Source organism: Dryobates pubescens, chromosome 14 (genome assembly GCF_014839835.1).
Source record: "Dryobates pubescens isolate bDryPub1 chromosome 14, bDryPub1.pri, whole genome shotgun sequence".
Lineage (NCBI taxonomy): Eukaryota > Metazoa > Chordata > Aves > Piciformes > Picidae > Dryobates > Dryobates pubescens.
The window spans coordinates 1,658,396-1,676,976 of NC_071625.1; the positions used below are offsets into that span (position 1 = coordinate 1,658,396).

Here is an 18,581-nt window from a genome sequence, read left to right on the forward strand (position 1 = left end):
TTCTTTTTCTTTTTCTTTTTTAAAATAAATACTGCCTAATGACAAGTATGTACAAACCTTCCATGCTTCATGGCCTCGAGTCTGGAAAACTGGAAATTATTCCTCTAGGACTAAGCATACAAGGAGGTGGTGTGAGCACATCTCACAGTTACCAGGAAAAAAAAAGAAAGGTAGGTGATGAAGTTGTGGTTAATATCCTAGGGGATGTTGTAGACTGCAATGTTAAGCAGTATTTTATTTGCTGCTGGTAGACAGATGTCTAAATTATCTCCATTAAATACAATTTTACCAGTCTGTCCGTTAACTGAACGATACCCAGTAGATAAACTCTGAAGACAAGACACAATCTCGATTTATATGATATTGCACAAAGTAAAAGGCATTTTAAGTGATACTGTTGTTTACTTTTGCCCTCTTCCGAGGCATTTAAATTGTTTCTCAGTGGGATACTTCCATAGATTTGACTTTTTCAAAGAAAAATCAGAATAATTCTGTGTGGCCTGAAAGGTAAATGCAACGGAACACAGTTCAAAAGGTTATTGCAAGGTTTCAATATTAAACCTTAAACAGGTATTAAAGGCATACAAATACCTAGAAAAAAAAAGGATATTTTGCTATTAAATGTTAGCCAGTTACATTCCCTTTGAATCATGTCACTTAATGCAAAGCTTGAACTTGCAGCACCACCCAATGGTAGTCACTGTCTGCTACAAAAACAGAGGGTTTTGCAGACCTGTTGGCTGCAGTGATGGATCTGGTAACGGTGTCAGGGAGCTGTTGGGGTGGTACTGATAAGCTTTCTTTAAGGCTATTTTGCGAACCAAAGACTGATTTCCCAGACTGCTATCACCTAATCCTGCCTTCTGCAACACAAATGGAGCTTATGAAAACTCACAAATGGAGCTTATGAAAACTCTGCGAGTTAGTAACCTCCGTTGCCTTTGCCGTCTCCCAAAAGCTAGCAACTGATTTGGTTTAGTGCAAATAAAAGTTGGTAAATTCATTCCCTAAAAAATAATAATAATAAAAAAAAATCAAACAGGTATTTAATTTTTCCTCTTCCCCAAAACCTTCAAGAAAATGATAGTTCAACCTTGGAATGGAAGATGCTGGTGCTGAAAACAAATTCATTGAAGACATCTTACAATGGCCACGTGATTCCATGATTTTGCTGGAGAGTCCAATTTGAAGGTGAGGGGGGGAAAAAAAAATGAATTTAAAATAAGTTACCATGCACTGTACAATAAATTGCAAAAAGTTCAAAGATCTTCTTTATCAAATACATGCTGAATTACATTTAGGTACTCCCAAGCCATGTTGCAAAATCCTTTTCAACATGCTTGAAAAAAAAAAAAACCAAACAAAAAAGAAAAAAACCTGAACAAAAAGTAAGTTCTTAAACAACCTCTTTCCTCAAATAACTCAAAAATGCAGAAGAAATTGCAACCCTGAAGAGAATCTGGGGCCTAAGAGAGTCATAAGCCAGCAGGTAGCCAGGTGTTTAGAATCTGATGGTCATCCTGGGAGGCGAAGGGGCACAGGGAGCGAAAGGAAGGAGGGAGACCGGGAGGAGAAACGGAGAAAGGAGGAGGTAAAAGAAGTGTACAATTTGCAGATGATGTTGAAGTTTACAAGGCTTGTACCTTTTACATTTAAATAAATTTCCATATATTACACTTATTCCTTGTCACATAAACAGAATTGTCAATATTTGCTAGAAATTATTCTTTTTTTATCTCTTTTTTTTTTTTAATACATGTCTGCAAAAACACAGACCAGGACTGGTTCAAAGAAGGGTAAAGGTGGCGTGTCTTTGTATCACCCTGTGGCATTCTCTTCCCTTTAAAACCATGCACTAGTGAAATTTAGGGTTTTTAAAAATAATAGAAATTGTTGAAAATGGCTGATTTATTCTTTTTTTTTTTTCCTTTTTAATTTTTCTCCCCCCCCCCCCACCTTTTTTTTTTTTTGTTTTTTTGCAAGTTGCAGCCCCAAGAAAATAATTTTAAGTGTTCAGCTAAATCTGTGTCCATGCAAAAAAGTTTCTTTGATTTCATACAGTACAGCGTATCCACAGAAGTTCTAGTTGTCAGAGAGTCCATCCTCTCTGGGCTTCCCCTGTGTCACTGGCTGGAGGTATGAAGCCTGCCCCTTGAAGTCTTGAATCTTTTCAGGAGGAAGAGTTTTCGTTTCTCAGGCAACTGTTTCAAACAACAGTTGGCTTTCCCGGCATCCTTGCGTTCTGCTGTCCCGTCCGCCGCCCGCGAACCCGCTGACGTGTAACATGGCTTCAGAGGAGTTGCACTCCGTTTCTGTGGCATAACCAAGCTCGAGGAGGGAGGGCAGATAAATAAAGAAACAGGAGCAACAAAACAGATATGCCATTGAAAAGGACTTTTGTTGCATGAAACAGATTGATTCTTTGAGTTTAGTCCATGGCTTCAGATTTGACCAAAACCAAGTGTCTCTGAACTCCAAACCTAGCAGTTCTTCATGACTTCAGTCCTTCACCTGAGGGCCTTCCATAGGGCACAATGTGTGCGACTTCCTTGAGAACACAGGATCGCGTTGCAGCCCTAGAAACAGGCTCAGAAGACACAACATTTAGCATGCAGTGTTACCAGGGTTTGCGACCTGTAATTGGGGTTTTGTGACGCTGGTTGCTATGACAACAGTTTCACAGCCGCTATGAGCGAGCATACGAAGGTCCTGTTGAGCTTTCCAGAGATGATTGGGAAGCTCTTCTAGTGAGAGGAGCTAAAGTTGGGTCTACTAAGGAAGAAGGAGGGAAGAGTTTGAACCACCCAATCACCATGTTGGACAGGTCCAGTTCATCTAAAAGTATCTGTGCCACTCCCATAAAGGATTTGTGATCCATACGTCCATAGTCTCCCCAGACAATTATCTGTTAGCAGGAAGAAGAAAATAGAAAAAAATCAGCAGAATTTAGGAGAGCTTCAATTTCACAGAATCATTCAGGCTGGAGAAGACCCCTGGGATCACCAAGTCCAACCATTAACCCTCCTCTACGAAGTTCACCCCTAAACCATTTCCCCAAGCACCACAGCTGAACCTTTAAACACATCTAGGGTTGGGGACTCCACCACCTCCCTGGGCAGCTCACTCCAACACCTGACCACTCTTGCTATGAAAAAAAATCCAGTCTAAACCCACTGTGTTGCAGTTTGAGGCCACTTCCTCCTGTTCTATCACTAATTACCTGTGAGAAGAGACTAGCACCAGCCCCTCCACAATGTCCATTCAGGGAGTTCTAGAGAGTCATGAGGTCTCCCCTCAGCCTGTCTTTCACACTAACTAGCCCCAGCTCTTCCAGTTGCTCCTCTTCAGATTTATTCTCCAGGCTCTTCCCCAGCTTCCTTGCCCTCCTCTGCACTCACTCCAGCACCCTGATTCATTGCATCTCTGCTTATTTAATGAAAGATTTGACTGCTGGCATAATTTGGTTCTGTGTATACCAATCATGATGCAGTGACAGAAATGACCTGGGCAGTAACAGAGCAGTTACCCATGACACTGGGTGGACTCAGTGATCTCCAGAGGTCCTTTTCCAACCCCTAACAACCTGTGACACTGAAGAAAGCCTGGTGAGTGAAGGAGCCCATACAGACAGCAGAAGCAAAATAATCTACCACTAGCTTTTGCTCAGCACTTCCTACTTGCATCAACAGTTACTCCTGCAGTATTTATCTGCTCAACAAGTACTTGAAATAGCAGAATTTGACAAATGAAGCATGAAAGAATGTTTGAAACTCGTTCAGTGACAACTGTACAGATGACATTTTCAGATTCAGATGAGTATTTGATGCGAATTACCTGTAAAACTTTTCCTTGGGGGCTTTCTTCAAAGGATAGGAGTTGCTGATAAAGTGGTTCCAGCGTTTTTCTTGCTACCTTTGTTTTCTTTTTGGCTATGCAGACTCCATTTTCTAATAGATACACCTTTACGTATGGTGCTTAGAAGAAAATAAAGAGCAGTAAGTAAAGAGATAGAGAATTCTTTATTTTGCATAACAGATGCTAAACCTGCCTTGTCCTGGATAAATGACTTACAGCAACAAACCTCCATGAGCAACATTCACATTTATTCACATGCAGAGCATCCATGTATCTTGTGGACAGTTTTTAGTATTAGAACTCTTTCTTTGCTTATAGAGTCATAGAATCACAGACTTGTCAGGGTTGGAAGGGACCTCAAAGATCATCCACTTCCAACCCCCCTGCCATGGGCAGGGACACCTCACACTACAGCAGGTTGCTCACAGCCACATCCAGCCTGGCCTTAAAAACCTCCAGGGATGAGGCTTCCACCACCTCCCTGGGCAAGCTGTGCCAGTGTCTCACCACCCTCAGGAGGAAGAACTTCTTCCTAACATCCAATCTGAATCTACCCATTTCTAGGGTTTTTGCTTCTTTGTACATGTCTCTTCTGACATGAAACAACTCAGATTTTGACCTGGGAAAAAACACTCAGCTCCTCCTCTATATGGTATCCTGGTACTGTACAACATGCAAAATAGGCCTGTTAAGTAAATGCACGACTTGCATTGACTTTGGTGAGATTTGGATCCATGCTCCAAATTGTTAATAATTTTAAATTATCTACAAGGTGAAAATCAGTGAAGAAAAGGCTCTGACACAATTTCTATTCTGGCAGAAGAGCTTGCTAAAAATACCATTATATCGTCCTCTTCACACAGTGTTATAGGACATCAGATTATAAAATGAGGAGTAGGTATCAGGTATTGGTCTACTTTTCAAGTAGGTACCTGTTCCACACCTTGGTGGTTCTCTCTTCATCCCTAAGGCTCTGGCACCACATCTCAGTATCATAGTATCAGTCAGGGTTGGAAGGGACCACAAGGATCACCCAGTTCCAACCCCCCTGCCATGGGCAGGGACACCTCACACTAGATCAGGCTGCCCAGAGCCTCATCCAGCCTGACCTTAAACACCTCCAGGGACGGTGCCCCAACCACCTCCCTGGACAACCCATCCCAGGGCTTCACCACTCTCATGGGGAAGAACTTCCTCCTCACATCCAGCCTGAATCTCCCCACCTCCAGCTTCATTCCATTTCCCCTAGTCCTATCACTATCTTCATTCAGCATGTAACTTCCTCTCTACCCCATAACCAATGATGTATTTGCTATTACTAAAATACTTTTGTGTCTTCTGCTAGCCCAGACACCAGGCTGACTTTTCTTTTGCTTCTGAGGTAGGGTTGATTTTTTTGTATACCATTTCAATACATGACACATTTCAGGGTACAACACTGGAATTAAGCCATGCAGGAACTGGCTAAGAGTTTACCCAAGTTAGAGAGCAGTGCCTCAGAGCCTGGGTGTCTCTTGGAGGGTTTTTTGGGTAGAACTGTTGTTAGTAAGATTCTTCTTCCTTACCTGGCAGTGTCTTTGAACCTGGTTTTACAACAAGGCCACGGGCTCGGATTATTTCTACTTCCAGTTGTCCTTTCTTGTCCATCATTCCCACCTGGATATCTCCTAGATAACAAAAAAGAAGTCTTGTCAGTGCAGTTCAGAAACACCTAAGTACATGGAAACCTATGGGAATTTCTAGGTTGACTACATGATGGCTTGGATCATCTGCATTCCAGCAGCAAGGTTGAGCTGGTTATTACCACTACTAGATAATTCAATACTTACTCTCTTCACTGCTATTTATGTGAGTAAACAACTAAAACCCCTTGCAATAACACCTTGTCTCCAATTTCCCATGACCCTATCTTCAACTTTATTTTTCTTTCATCTTAATTTCAGATCAAAAAAAAGGTAACAAGGGAATTAGTAGAAAGCAGCTCTGTAAAACTGCTTGAAATCTCTTCACCATACCTCTAGCTTAAGACAAGGTAGGAGAAGATCACTTGTGAGTGTAAAAAAGTCTCCAAGTAGAATAACACAAAATACTTTGCACCTAAATTGACATTTTTATTCAGCACTATGCAAATGATTGAGACTGGTCTCATTAGCCACATTTTAAAGATGGAAAAACTGAGTAAGAAATGAAAGACTGCATTTTTCAAAGCACCTTTCTGCTTTTGAGTGTCATAACGAGCACCTACAATTATGTTCAAATTTGGATGAAGTTAGAGTTTTGGTCTTAACTGAGTTGTTCAAAACCACATGGGAAATCCATATTTAAACACTCAGAACCTAGAAAATGTCTATGTTCTAGTTACCAAACTCAGGAGATGATATCATATCTATGCCACTCAAATACTTACCCATTGATGGTGTTGCCAAAGTCTGTCGTCCTACGAGCTGAGCAGGACCAAGTCCATCCAGGAAATCACTGAACTGGCTGTCTGCAGCCAACCTCACACCAGGGAAAATCAAACTAAAAATCAATATTGAAAATAAGGGATTAAATCCACTTGAATTTGCCCTTATTTGTGTTACAGATGCTTTGCATTTAGCATTTATATTTTTGGTACTACTGCTAGCAAGGAACTCATTTACAAGATTACAAAACAATTACTGTAATTTTCAGAACCTGACAGTGTTCAACAAGCAGCAGTTCAGCCTCCAGCATATAAACAAACAGCATTAATCTTCACTACCTCTAATTTCTATAGCACTATTTTTCCATCATGCTCTTTTGCCAATGTATTAAAGACAACTGCTCATTACTGTAGTTATACAATATTATTACTGTAGTTACTGAGACCAGTTCAGTAAGATACTAAGATACCACTAGGATTCAGTCTGGAGAAGAGGAGGGAGACTCTTGAGACCTTATTGTGGCCTTCCAGTATCTTAAGGGGGTCTACAAGAAAGCTGGGGGGGAACGTTTTAGGGTGTCAGGGAGTGATAGAACTGGGGGGAATGGAACAAAACTAGAAATGGATAGATTCAGATTGGATGTTAGGAAGTTCTTCCCCATGAGGGTGGTGAGACACTGGCACAGGGAGGTGGTGGAAGCCTCATCCCTGGAGGTTTTTAAGGCCAGGCTGGATGTGGCTGTGAGCAACCTGCTCTAGGGTGAGGTGTCCTTGCCCATGGCAGGAGGGTTGGAACTGGCTGATCCTTGAGGCCCCTTCCAACCCTAACAATCTGATGATTCTATGATTCCTCAGTCAAGGTGAACTCAACAGCTGAACATCAAATGCATCCAGTGAAATCACTGCATCAGACTGAATACTAGTCCCTGTTTGTAAAATCACCTCCTGGAATCAGCATTCCTCACAAACATTTTGTTACAAATGTCTTTGAGAATGGCATCCATTCAACAATGGAACTGAAATCCATTGTGGCCAGTCACCAAAGTCCTTTCCAATTCAAATTTGTGCCATTAATTATCTGTGGCCCTTTACAAGACAACAAGAACTAATGAGACTGGTAATGACCAACCATGCAGAAGTGTCCATCTCAAGTGCATATAGTGCATCAACCGGATGTGTAAGATCTGCTGTCTACCACAGGTGTACCATCCAGTGCTGTGAATACCACCAATAAGTCTATCCACAATCATCTTTCTGGGCAATGTTTTTAACTTGAGATTTTCTGAAAAGCATGATACTTGACAGTCCCACATGTCTGCCTAGACAATTTCTTCAAAATTAATCAGCAGACTCTTTGAAAAACCCTTTATCCCAGTGAAGAACACTTGGACATGCTTTTTTCCCCTGCAAACACAGATGTATGCAAGGAGTTTTTGCCCTTTTCTGTCTTTTACTTTACTTTGCAAGTTGGAGCTCTGGAGAATCAGAATGGTCAGGGCTAGAAGGGATCTCCAACAGTCATCCAGTCCAACCTCCTCGCAGTCAGCAGGGACACCCTCCACCAGATCAGGCTACCCAGAGCCCTGTCCAGCCTCACCTTGAGCATCTCCAGGGATGGGGTTTCAACCACCTGCCTGGGCAATCTGTTCCAGTGTTCCATCACCCTCGTAGTAACAAACTTGATGTTAGCATCACATTTAAATGTGCTCTTCCCTAGTTTGAAGCCAATGCCCCTCGTCCTGTCACTGCAGGCTTTTGTAAACAGTCTCTCTCCCTGCTTCATGTAGGCCTCCTGGACTGGCAGGCTGCTATTAGGTCTCCCTGGAGCCTCCTCTTCTCCAGGCTGAACACCCCCAGCTCTCTCAGCCTATCCTCATAGCAGGGGCACTACAACCCCCTGATCATTTTCATGGCCCTCTGAAAGCCCTCCATGTCCTTCACGAAACACCAGCTAACCCCAGTGACAGCTGCTGCTTACTTTCCCTCGGAGCTGTAGCTGTTCATGCTGCCGTCCGTGGACTCGCGGCTGGCCTGGCGGGTCATCCAGTTCCTCATCTCCACAGCCAGTCCTGTCTCAGTGCTCCTCTGGACAGTGCTCCGCAGCTTCTTGCCTCCTGCTTCTGCCGAGACAAAAGAGAAGCCCATGCACTGCACTGCACTGCACTGCACTGCACTGTCACCGACGCCTGGCCCTGCAGGGCACTGCTGCAGGCGGCACCCCGTCCCTCCATGTGGCAGAACCACCCGAAGCCAGAAGTGTACCTGCACCAAGACCTCCATTCAAAAATTACCTTTTGTTAAGTAACAGACAAGAGAAGTGCAAATCTCTTTTACAGGACCCTGCCTTCCAAGGGCAGACATCCCACGCACAGCACAAGTCTGCCCACGGAGGTGGCCAGGCTTGCACTCCCCATAGTTCAGTGTGTTCAAAACATGTTTGCTCTGGATGAATACATCTCTCTCAGGAATTCAATTAAACTGTTACCATGATGGCAAAACATGCAGTGTCTGGGGAATGTTGTTAAGTCAGATAAATGACTTGATTTGAAATTACCTGGTCATTATCAAAATTAATTACAGAATTAACCAGGTTGGAAAAGACCTTCGAGATCATCGAGTCCAACCTATCAACCAACACCAGGTAAACAAAGATAAATCAGGTAAATAAAGGTATAGACAGGCATTAGCAAGGACAGTCAGGTGAATCATTTGATTTGAAATTATCTGGTCCTTACCAGATAAATAAAGGTATAGATATATATTAGTAAGGCCAGTAAACAACACACAAAGAAGCCTTTCCTATTTGTTTCTCTACACACACACTTCTCTGCTTTAGTTTGATAGTTACCAGGTAAGTCATGACTTTTTCCTGCACAATATCAAAGTTTATTACCACCTCCAAGGGTACCAGCTTTTTAATCTGCTTGCACAGTTTAATTTTACTTGCAAAAACAGCCATTAGGGTGACAGACAGATGGCTATCAGACAAGGGGAAAAGCACTCAAAACTTCAGATAGCAGCATTTCAGTGTAGGAATTTTGATCAAGACCTCAGCTGGATGATATTCTGACATCAACATTAAAAACCCAAAACACACAACAAAAAACACAACAATGAAACCAACCAACCAGACAAAGAAAGACAGAAAAGGAATGAGTAGGAATGAAGCTTCAGTTTTCCTTTCACAAGTAAGACAGTCACTCCATGCAGTTTCTGATTTCAAATGCTGTTGCCTGCAAGAGGATAAGGAATTCTGCACTGCAATTTCTCTATTCAATATCCCCCTGACTTCAGCACACTGCTGGGTGATGCACTGGTAACACAGTTTGTAACAGACCAGTAACTCTAAATGTACACAACACCAAATAACATCAGAACTCTTACTGAAACAATGAGGGCAGAGTAATACCCAGTGGGGTAGGATACATCTAGGGACTTGCTCTCTTCTGCAGTTTGTAGCCTCTGTTACCCTTTACACCTTCTCTGGTTCATCACATAGCAGAAAAGAACTGCTGGACCTACAGGGTCAGTGAAGCTCTAAGGGATCTGAGAAACAAAATGAGCATGGCAGAAGATAGCCCTGGGATAACAATCCACACCCTGAGGAGAATGTGTGAGCACAGGGGCTGCCTCAGAGTCAGAGAACATGTACCCTCCAACAGGCAATAGGAGAGGGACATCAATTTCAACATCCATCCTCAGCATCATTTTGTCCTACAGGCTGCAGCGTGGGTTGAGCCTCCCAGGCCCTCCACTCAGGAGGGCTTTAGACTAGATAAAGAACACAGGAATTTTAGCACCTTAAAACCCACTGGCCTCTTATCAAGAAAGATTAATAACTTCATAATATTTAGCCATAGTGAGACATTTCTATCACAGTATCACAAGTGGTGCAAACGACAACGCTCACTGCATGCTTTCTACACACTCCTTAAGGCTGTAACTTCTAATCAGTGCACAAAAATAACAGACATAATAATTCTCCTCTAGAACTGCAGCTACCCTATGACTTTAGCACCCAACAGAGCAAAATAGTTTTTCCCTATATCAAAAATACTTCTTAAAATGCCTATCAATATTTGGTGCAATAAATACAAATACAATGAAATAGATATATGAGGCTAACATGATAAATGAAAACTGAAGGGCAGAAGCCAACAATTTCACTTTTATTGGGTTGTACTGTTCCAAGTGTCTGCTGGTTTTATTATTTGTATTAAACTAATGGAAGGTGGCAGCTGACTTCCAGAGTTGCTCTAAAATCCAGTCCTTCATATCAAAGAAATATTCCCACAGAATTGCCAGGGAAAAAAACACAACAAACCAACAAAGCCTGTGCTGCAGTTTTGTAGAAGAGGTAAACTGCGTCATAGTCAGATGTGAAAGGCACATAGCTCCTGAAGCCCTACGCTCTTCTCACTCAAGTATTGTTACAGGATATATTACTCTTCCTCTCCAAATACTCTTTTAATTTGTAAGTGTTCATTTTCATTCAGCCTCGCTGAATGGTGCCCATTCTTGGTTCACTGCCACCAACATGAATTCTCACATGCAAATTTAACAGAACATCTCCATCTTGAGTGATGGATTCTTCAATCTCTTCACATCCTACCTTTCAAAGATTTAGGGGGTTGGGATAAACATCCATTTGAATTTGTGAGATGTGAAGGAGTATTTAGTGACTTTCATTAATTAGCAAAGCAGATGGTATTTTTTTCCTGAATCAGAATGCTGAGCCTGTATGCCTTCACTCCAGCACAACATTCACGACAAAAAACACCCCAAACATATCTTTTGCACATCAGTTTACTGAGAAATCCAGGCAAGACTGGTGTCATTGTCCTTTGAGTCTTTGCAGCAGCACATGTGTTCTTAGCATTCATCTGAACCTTATTTTAAAGCAGTTTTACTTTCCCACATTAATTTTAACTGACAGAAGTGCCCTGGCTCACATGAAGACTGGACAAGGACTGAGGAGACACAACGTTGACACAGCATGGAAGTCCGACATGCCTGATGTATTCAGCTTCTGTGTAAGTGTGAGCGGCACGAAGCAATTACTTCAACCTTAATGCTGATGTTAAGGAGGGCTGAAAGGAGGCTGTAGGAATAACTGCTTTCCAGTTTCCAAGAGGAACAGGCAGAGTTCTCTGATGGTCTCCAAAGAGAAAGACCTGACCTTTCAGCAATAAGGCTCCTAATCAAGATGCTGATGCCTCTTGAAATGAGAACTGAAGATTTTAACAGCAGGATGCCAATTTGGAACACAAGTATGAAAGAGGACCCAGATCACAGGCTTGACTCCTGAACCACTACTTTAGAGAGGAATATTCTTTCTGACTAAAGCTTGGCTTAACTAATATCCAATACATAGAATACATAGAATAAACCAGGTTGAACGAGACCTTCAAGATCATTGTGTCAAACCCATCAACCAATCCAACACCACCTAAACAACTAAACCATGGCACCAAGCACCCCATCAAGTCTCCTCCTGAACACCTCCAGTGATGGTGACTGCATCACCTCCCCGGGCAATAACACAACTGAGAAATGCTTACACTTGATTGCCTATGCTGCATGGCTATACATTGGTCCCTGTTATAAATAAATAATAAATAAATATAGTATGTAATAACTGTAAAAAATATAATAAGTAAACCCCACAGTTGCTCAATTAAAAAGCAAAGGCAGTATTTCCACAACCCATCATTTGTGTGCCACAAATTCAGCATTAACAAGTAGCAATGAATATTCAAAGTAGTAACTCAAAGAACTAGCCCTTGGTGCCATACTTGCAGGCTGGAGCTGGCAGAAGGTCTTGTTGTGTCACCACTCTTAGTACATCCAAACTGGTTTCCCTCATTTCTGCCTGGAAATCCAAACCTCCTCTGTTGTGCCAGTTCAGCTACTTGTGTGGCTGCATTCTGCACTGGACTCAGCCCCAAATAAACAAACTAATAGTATGTTTCAAAGTTGTTTTCCTTTTAAGACACATCATTTCCCAAAAGCACTTGTGCAAACAAACATGCCATTCAATGAAGCCAGTTGAGGTGATGCTAGTCTCTATCAAGACCAATAACCAGGGAATGCATCTGACACTAACACAGAGATAAGCATGTAAGTGGTGCTGCTGTTAAAGTGAAGTGTATACATGCTCACCACATGCACTCTGTTATAAAGCTTACCAAATGAAACGATGTGGAAACCAGAGAGCTCAGTACTGGACTTTGCTGCTAAGAATGCTGCTGATGACCTGCACTGAAAAATCATTTTACTCACCATTTACTAAACTCTAATGAAGAACACTGAAAATGTTTTCCAAATTAGTCTAATCTAATTGCCCAAGAAAGAAGAAACTTCCCTCAAGTCCCCATCACAAAATATGGACTATATTATCTATAAAACCCTAGTTCAGATTCTTGCAGCCATGTTGTAGGGAGTGGAATAAATTACCAGAAATAATTGCTTTGGTATTTATGAAAGCACATTCATTCTTACAATTAATCACACTGCTAATTTAACTAATATGGTTACTGCAAATAGACTCCACAGGCCACATTTCCTAAATAACACATGGAATTACTCGTTCCCACAACTTGCATTGCAAATAACTTGCAAATTAGGGGTGCAAAACTACTCACATTATCTTCAATATCAGATGAGGACAAGACCAAAACTCCAGTGAATACCTTCCGTGATCTGGGATCTAGCCAGAAGCAAGCTGCCTCTGGAAGGGAGAGCTCCAGCTCTTAGCTTCCTCTCAGCAAGAGCTTCCAACAACTGCTCACCACTTCAGGCACAGAGCCCTAAGAGGACATTGCTGGTGCAGGCAGAGGCAGGCTGGCTGTGCCAGTCCCCAGGTGGTACATGACCTCTTGGGTAGGACTTGTACCGAGTGCTGAGCAGCTGGGGCTTTAGAAACACACTCAAGGGTTTGAAGTGCCTCTGCTCTACTCACCTCACTACAAAGTCTGCATAAAAACTGCTCCAGGATTTTCAGTTGAACTCAGGAATTAGTTGCCTGTAAGTGACCCTTTTACATGAGCAAAGCTGTTTACATACCTCTGGGTAGGTTAAGAACAGGTTAGATGAATCAATCAAAATAATCCAAGAACACTTGATCCTACCTAAGAAAAGGGCAAGTCTCAAATTCCCTTGCACAGTTCTGTGTCTGGAACAGCCCAGGTTTTGGCTGCATTCAGTGAGGCATTCAGCTCTTACTGAAGCACTGCCTGGAACCACAGCTGAGTTGTTTGTTTTCTTGTTTCACTCACACACCCCATGCAGCAGCCGTGGATTAGGATCTACTAATTTAAGCAGGCTTTGGGAAACCTACATCCACTGTCACCTTAATTTGAGAAACTCTGAGCCCATCTCTTCTTAGCAATTCTAAGAGTCCAATGCTACCCACCAGCTTATGAAGTGTCCTGCTACAGTCCTGATAAAGTTTTTTCACGGCGCATGCTGTTAGACTTTATGAAGCCCAAAAAGCATCTGCAGGACCAGGGAGAAATTGTAGCATGGGGTTCTGCCTTACCTAGCACTTGTAAGGAAGAAAGGAAGTCATGTGCCAGTTCCTGCTCCCATGAATACCTAAATGTAAACCACAGAGCAATCGTGACTGGAACGATGATGGCCTGCCCTGACAGCCCCAAAGCAGAGCTGCCTTCTGCATGGATGCTCTTCAGTATGCCAGCAGCCAGGTTTGGAAAGCCTAAGAGAGCCTAGATTGAGAGCCTCAGTCTAGTGAGTTTAAATTTCTTGGGAGGCCTCAGTTTCCCATTTTCAGTCTGGAAATACTTCTTCACTCTTGTCCTGTGTCTCTGTGTTCCTTCTCTCGCTTTCCTCTGACCATAATGGAAGCATGGTTATTTAAGGTTAATTAAGACAGAACCTAAGAAAAAGTTAAAGACGTGGATTAAATAATCATCTGCTAAGCTGTTGCTTGAGCTTCTGTTCAAACCTTGGTATAGAAGCTGCTGGGTCCCATTCTTGATGAATTCTCATATGCAGGTTGGACTCAGTGATTTCTGGAGGTCCCTTCCAACCTCTAACATTCTGTGACTCCGTGACCCAAGAGGCAGCTATCACAAATCTCAGTTGTTCCCAGGACATAAAGCTTTGGCCAGGTTGCAGCATTCATTTCCCTGTCATGGTCATACACTCAATCTGCAAAAGATCTCTGCAGCTTGTTGTGGCTGTGTGATGTGAAGTCAGCTTACCACACACTGCACCAAAGCAACGCTGTGGTTTAAGGCAGACACCTGCTCCTTATTCTCTCTCACTTTTTACTGTTTAAAGTTGCAATCTGCCACTTCAACTTCACTGCTCTGCTAACGTGAATTCTTCAGTCCTAAATAACCCTTTGGCAAATCCTTAAGAGCATCAGACAACAGAAACTGCTTTTGTCTGTGTGGGGTATCCACCAATTTAAGCTCGTCAACATCTTTGGTCTGAAAAGCTTTTGAAACCTTTTTACAATCTGAAGTGCTCACAAGCAGCTGTTTTTCTGCATGGATGATAATGAATGTTCCTGGACTGCTCTTCAAAATTGCTGTTGAAATTGTTACATGTAAAATGGACAAATGACCACACCTCTAGCAGTTTAGAGCTCATTTTCAATACCTGTGCTATGTAAAACTCCCTGGTAAACCCAGTGAAGTAAATACAGATCCACAGCATGGACCTTGCTACTTGGCCATTCCATTGACAAAGAATTTGCCCCTGATAACTACCAACAGACTGGGAGTCAGCCCAGGGAACTGAAGCCACATTGAAGCACCTGTAGGGATAAGCAGTGAAAGTACTGATAGGATTTCCACTTCTCTTTTGGTTACTTGGCTCTGTCTACGTAACAATGCATTGGATATGCAGATATAGTTGGATCCTGATCTTATTAAAGATCTTGACTGCAATGCACAGTAAATGCTTTCTTCTATTATTATTTTTAGTCACCTATTTGGCCCAAGAGAGATCAGGACATCTTTATTGCATTTATGCTACTTTTTGTTTCAAAAATATGACCATGGGGCTAAGAAGGAAGATTTCCTTCAGATCTGTGTCAGATACATTTCCAAGCAAGCTGCTACCACTGAGGTGTACTGAGCTAGTAAACTTCCCCTTGCCCAGCCAGTCCAACTGGAGATCCTAAAGGTCTTCCTCTAACTTGGAAAAAAAACCACTGCACATTAGCTGTCTCAAACAGAATCACAGAGTTTAGTTCTGATGCAATATAAACCCAGCAGATATCAAATGCAGAATTAATATGGCATCCTCATTGATTTTCTTTAGAAAAGCACAACTCCTGAGAGCAAGACATGAATCAGGGACACAACCTCCACACAGCCACTCAGGCCTTTCCAGCACCTCTGAAGAAGTCTCTGCTTCTGTTACTGAAAGGACCTTTGGTTTTCTAAGCCTGGTCAGGGGATGCCCCTGCCAAAAGCCTCATACGATTGCTGCACAACTGAACACAGAGATAGGACAATAAAGGAGCATGCAGCCCATGGCTGTATGTCCCGTGTGCCAAGTGACCTGAATGAACAGTTTTTCAGGAACCCTCATTTAGACCAGTGACAATGTCCACACAGAGGGATGGTCTCAGGATTCAGTACAATCTGCCTGCTTTGTGCACTTGTCAAACCAGAACGGTCTCGTTTTACAGCCACTTCAGACATCCTGTAAAGCAATCTACACGACTACAGAAAGTGCAAAGCCGTGGGAAATCAGTCTCATCTCCAAGCTATTAAAATCCTGAGAAAAAAAAAAAAATAGAGCAAGCAATTTTGCAGAACTACATTCTAATTTTATATCCCATTTACATAAGGAGTCATTAACAAGAAATCTTTAAACCCAGTCTTTGATGTTAGTAGTGACAAAGGATGACCAGCTTAAGTAAAAAAGAAGCCACCACTGCAGGCTTTTTTGGTGAGCTGTTTTCATGGATGCTCAATTTTCTGGATGTGCAGCATCCTTATGCTCAATTTTCTGGATGTGTAGCATCCCTGTACATGTACTGAAAACAATTATTCCAACAATGGAGAGTGTATATATTGAGAAGCTTAGGACTCCTTTTTAATGTTTGTACTGTGTGACTTGAGAGATGCTTTCTAAATATGCAATGATCGTAGTGAACTACACTCTTTCGACCAACCTGGGTTATCTGAATATAGCTGGGGGGGTGACACACACTATTAGATGGAGCTGTGCAGCATTTTTGAACGATGCAGCAAGTGTGTTGAAATAATTCAACACCCTCTGTTAAGGCTTAATGAGATAGATGGTGGCAAGTAGTTGGACGGCTACTGAAATGACACAAATTAGAAACAGCTCTTTCTCCTGGCTTTGTCTGGGATGAGTAATGATACCATGCAAATAGCATTATTCACATAGCCACAGTTCCCAAAACTCTCAGCAAATTTCACACTGCCATGACTCATTTTCAAACTACTGCTGCTAAATATTTACCTCTCCAACTGAAACAGCAGCAACACAGCATGCTGCTTCTCTGATGACACCTTGACCCTGCCATGGAAAAATGGCAATCAGGGCGTGCAGATCTGAGAGAGATCTTTTCAGGTTTATGTAGGTACCAGCAGAGATGAAACCTGCTATATACTGTAGCTTCCCTGCTGCTGTTCCAGCCATACCTGAGTTACCTGTTAGGTATTTAGGTACGTTCTGCAGCGTAACTGGCAGCTCTGGAGAGAAATACAACATGTATCAGAGAAATACAGCTTTAAAACTCTGCTGGGTATTTCTGTCATACAGTTAAGCTGAAGTACATTGGTTGTACTTTTAATTTCTTCTACTTTTCTATTGATTTTCCAGGTGTCTCCCAGCATACATCTATTTTGTCTGTCCCACTCTTTACCTCACCAGCATCAGTAGAGTTTTCTCTGTGATGCTTCTTTCAAAGGACTTACCCATCCTGACATCTACTTCATTGGTTTAGTACCTCAGTGCAACTGGTACAAACACCTGGGACTGGAGAGAGCTTCAAATTTCTGGACATCACTTCTGGACTGTCTGCACCCTGGACTCAACCTAAGGAGCTGCAGAACTGGGAGAGACCCAGCCTCAGCACACCGATGGAAAGGTTGACTCTGCTCAGCTCCTGAGCAGTGCCTCAGCAGTAAACATTAACAAAAAATTACCAACCCTAAACTTGAATGTCATCCAGCTTCTGTATGGAATGATTACTGTTCTGTGTTTGGAGCGAGTTTTATCCTCTAAGATCAGCCACTCTACTGCTGTGTGCCATGCACAGCGCACAATCCCTGACGTGCCAGCACCAGTCAAGCCAAGGTCTTTAAAGCTTGACCTTTTACAGTGGATACCCTGCACAGGGCACTAGACCCCTTTTTCATATTCCACCTTGGCGCTGCCTATGCACACTGCATATAAACAAGGTCATCCTTGCCACAAAGAGCAAAAAGTAGGCCAATTCCCCCAAGAAAACGTAGTTATTCTCACTGCCTGATACTCCTACTCTTACTTCACTCTTTTTAAGAGGATAATTTTACAGCATAGCTACTTCATGTACAGGATTCTCTTCACTTCAATAATTACTGCACTAATGAATTTATTGTTACTACTTCCCCCATTTTCTATTTCTGGTTAAATTATTGTCTGCTTGTTATTGTCTACTGGGACCTCCAGAGGGACAGTGTGATCTGGCAGCCTAACCACAGGAACAGGATCCAGGAACTGCAGAGTTTTATTCCAGCTCTACCAATGAGCAATGATTAATCTGTGAGAAATGGCACCAAAGCCAGTAACAGCGCTCAGCTGAGCAGCTCAGCATGCATTTAAATAAGTCCTGATCCTTCATTCACCAGCATCAGTGGCAATGCTCCTGGTGGTGTCTGTGTGGGATCAAACAACCCCTCCAGCAAGTTTCACAGATAGTTATCAGCCAGGTGACAGGAGCATATAATGCGCTTCTGGTCCTGATGATCTCCTAGTGCAACACTTCAGATACTTCTTTGGTAGACATCAGTATGCAAAACTGCAATGCATCTTCTCCTCAGGTAACACAACTAATTCCTGCTATTTTGGGCATGATTGTCTTGGAGTGAAGAACATTCTGTGGTTTGGGAGGAGAAGGGAGTTAATTGCCTTTTGTTTTTATAACATATCGGGAGACCAAAATGCTTTCCCAGTCTTTCTGAATTAATTTCTGTCTGATTATCATAAATCACATCTTTAATTGTCTTCAGCACCTGCAAAGCATTTGACTTTCCCCTTTAATCTCATAGCTTCACTGCTACTCAGAAACTTTGGCAAAAGAAGACATTAAATTGAAATACACTCTCTT

At 42.3% G+C, this 18,581-nt stretch overlaps 1 protein-coding gene across 50 annotated transcripts in view; it reads right to left on the reverse strand.

Annotated features, from left to right (window-relative positions):
• Positions 1-2,231: 2,231 nt before the first annotated feature.
• RIMS2 (regulating synaptic membrane exocytosis 2) overlaps positions 2,232-18,581 on the reverse strand; it is a 379,504-nt gene continuing 363,154 nt past the window's right edge. For all 50 annotated transcript variants that reach the window (XM_054167301.1, XM_054167288.1, XM_054167286.1 and 47 more), the window contains 5 exons: positions 8,238-8,379; positions 6,263-6,375; positions 5,421-5,522; positions 3,835-3,974; positions 2,232-2,905 (listed from right to left, as the gene is read on the reverse strand). In XM_054167301.1, coding sequence (XP_054023276.1) covers positions 2,687-2,905; positions 3,835-3,974; positions 5,421-5,522; positions 6,263-6,375; positions 8,238-8,379 — 716 coding nt within the window. In that variant the 3' untranslated portion in view covers positions 2,232-2,686. The remainder of the gene's footprint in view (positions 2,906-3,834; positions 3,975-5,420; positions 5,523-6,262; positions 6,376-8,237; positions 8,380-18,581) is intronic.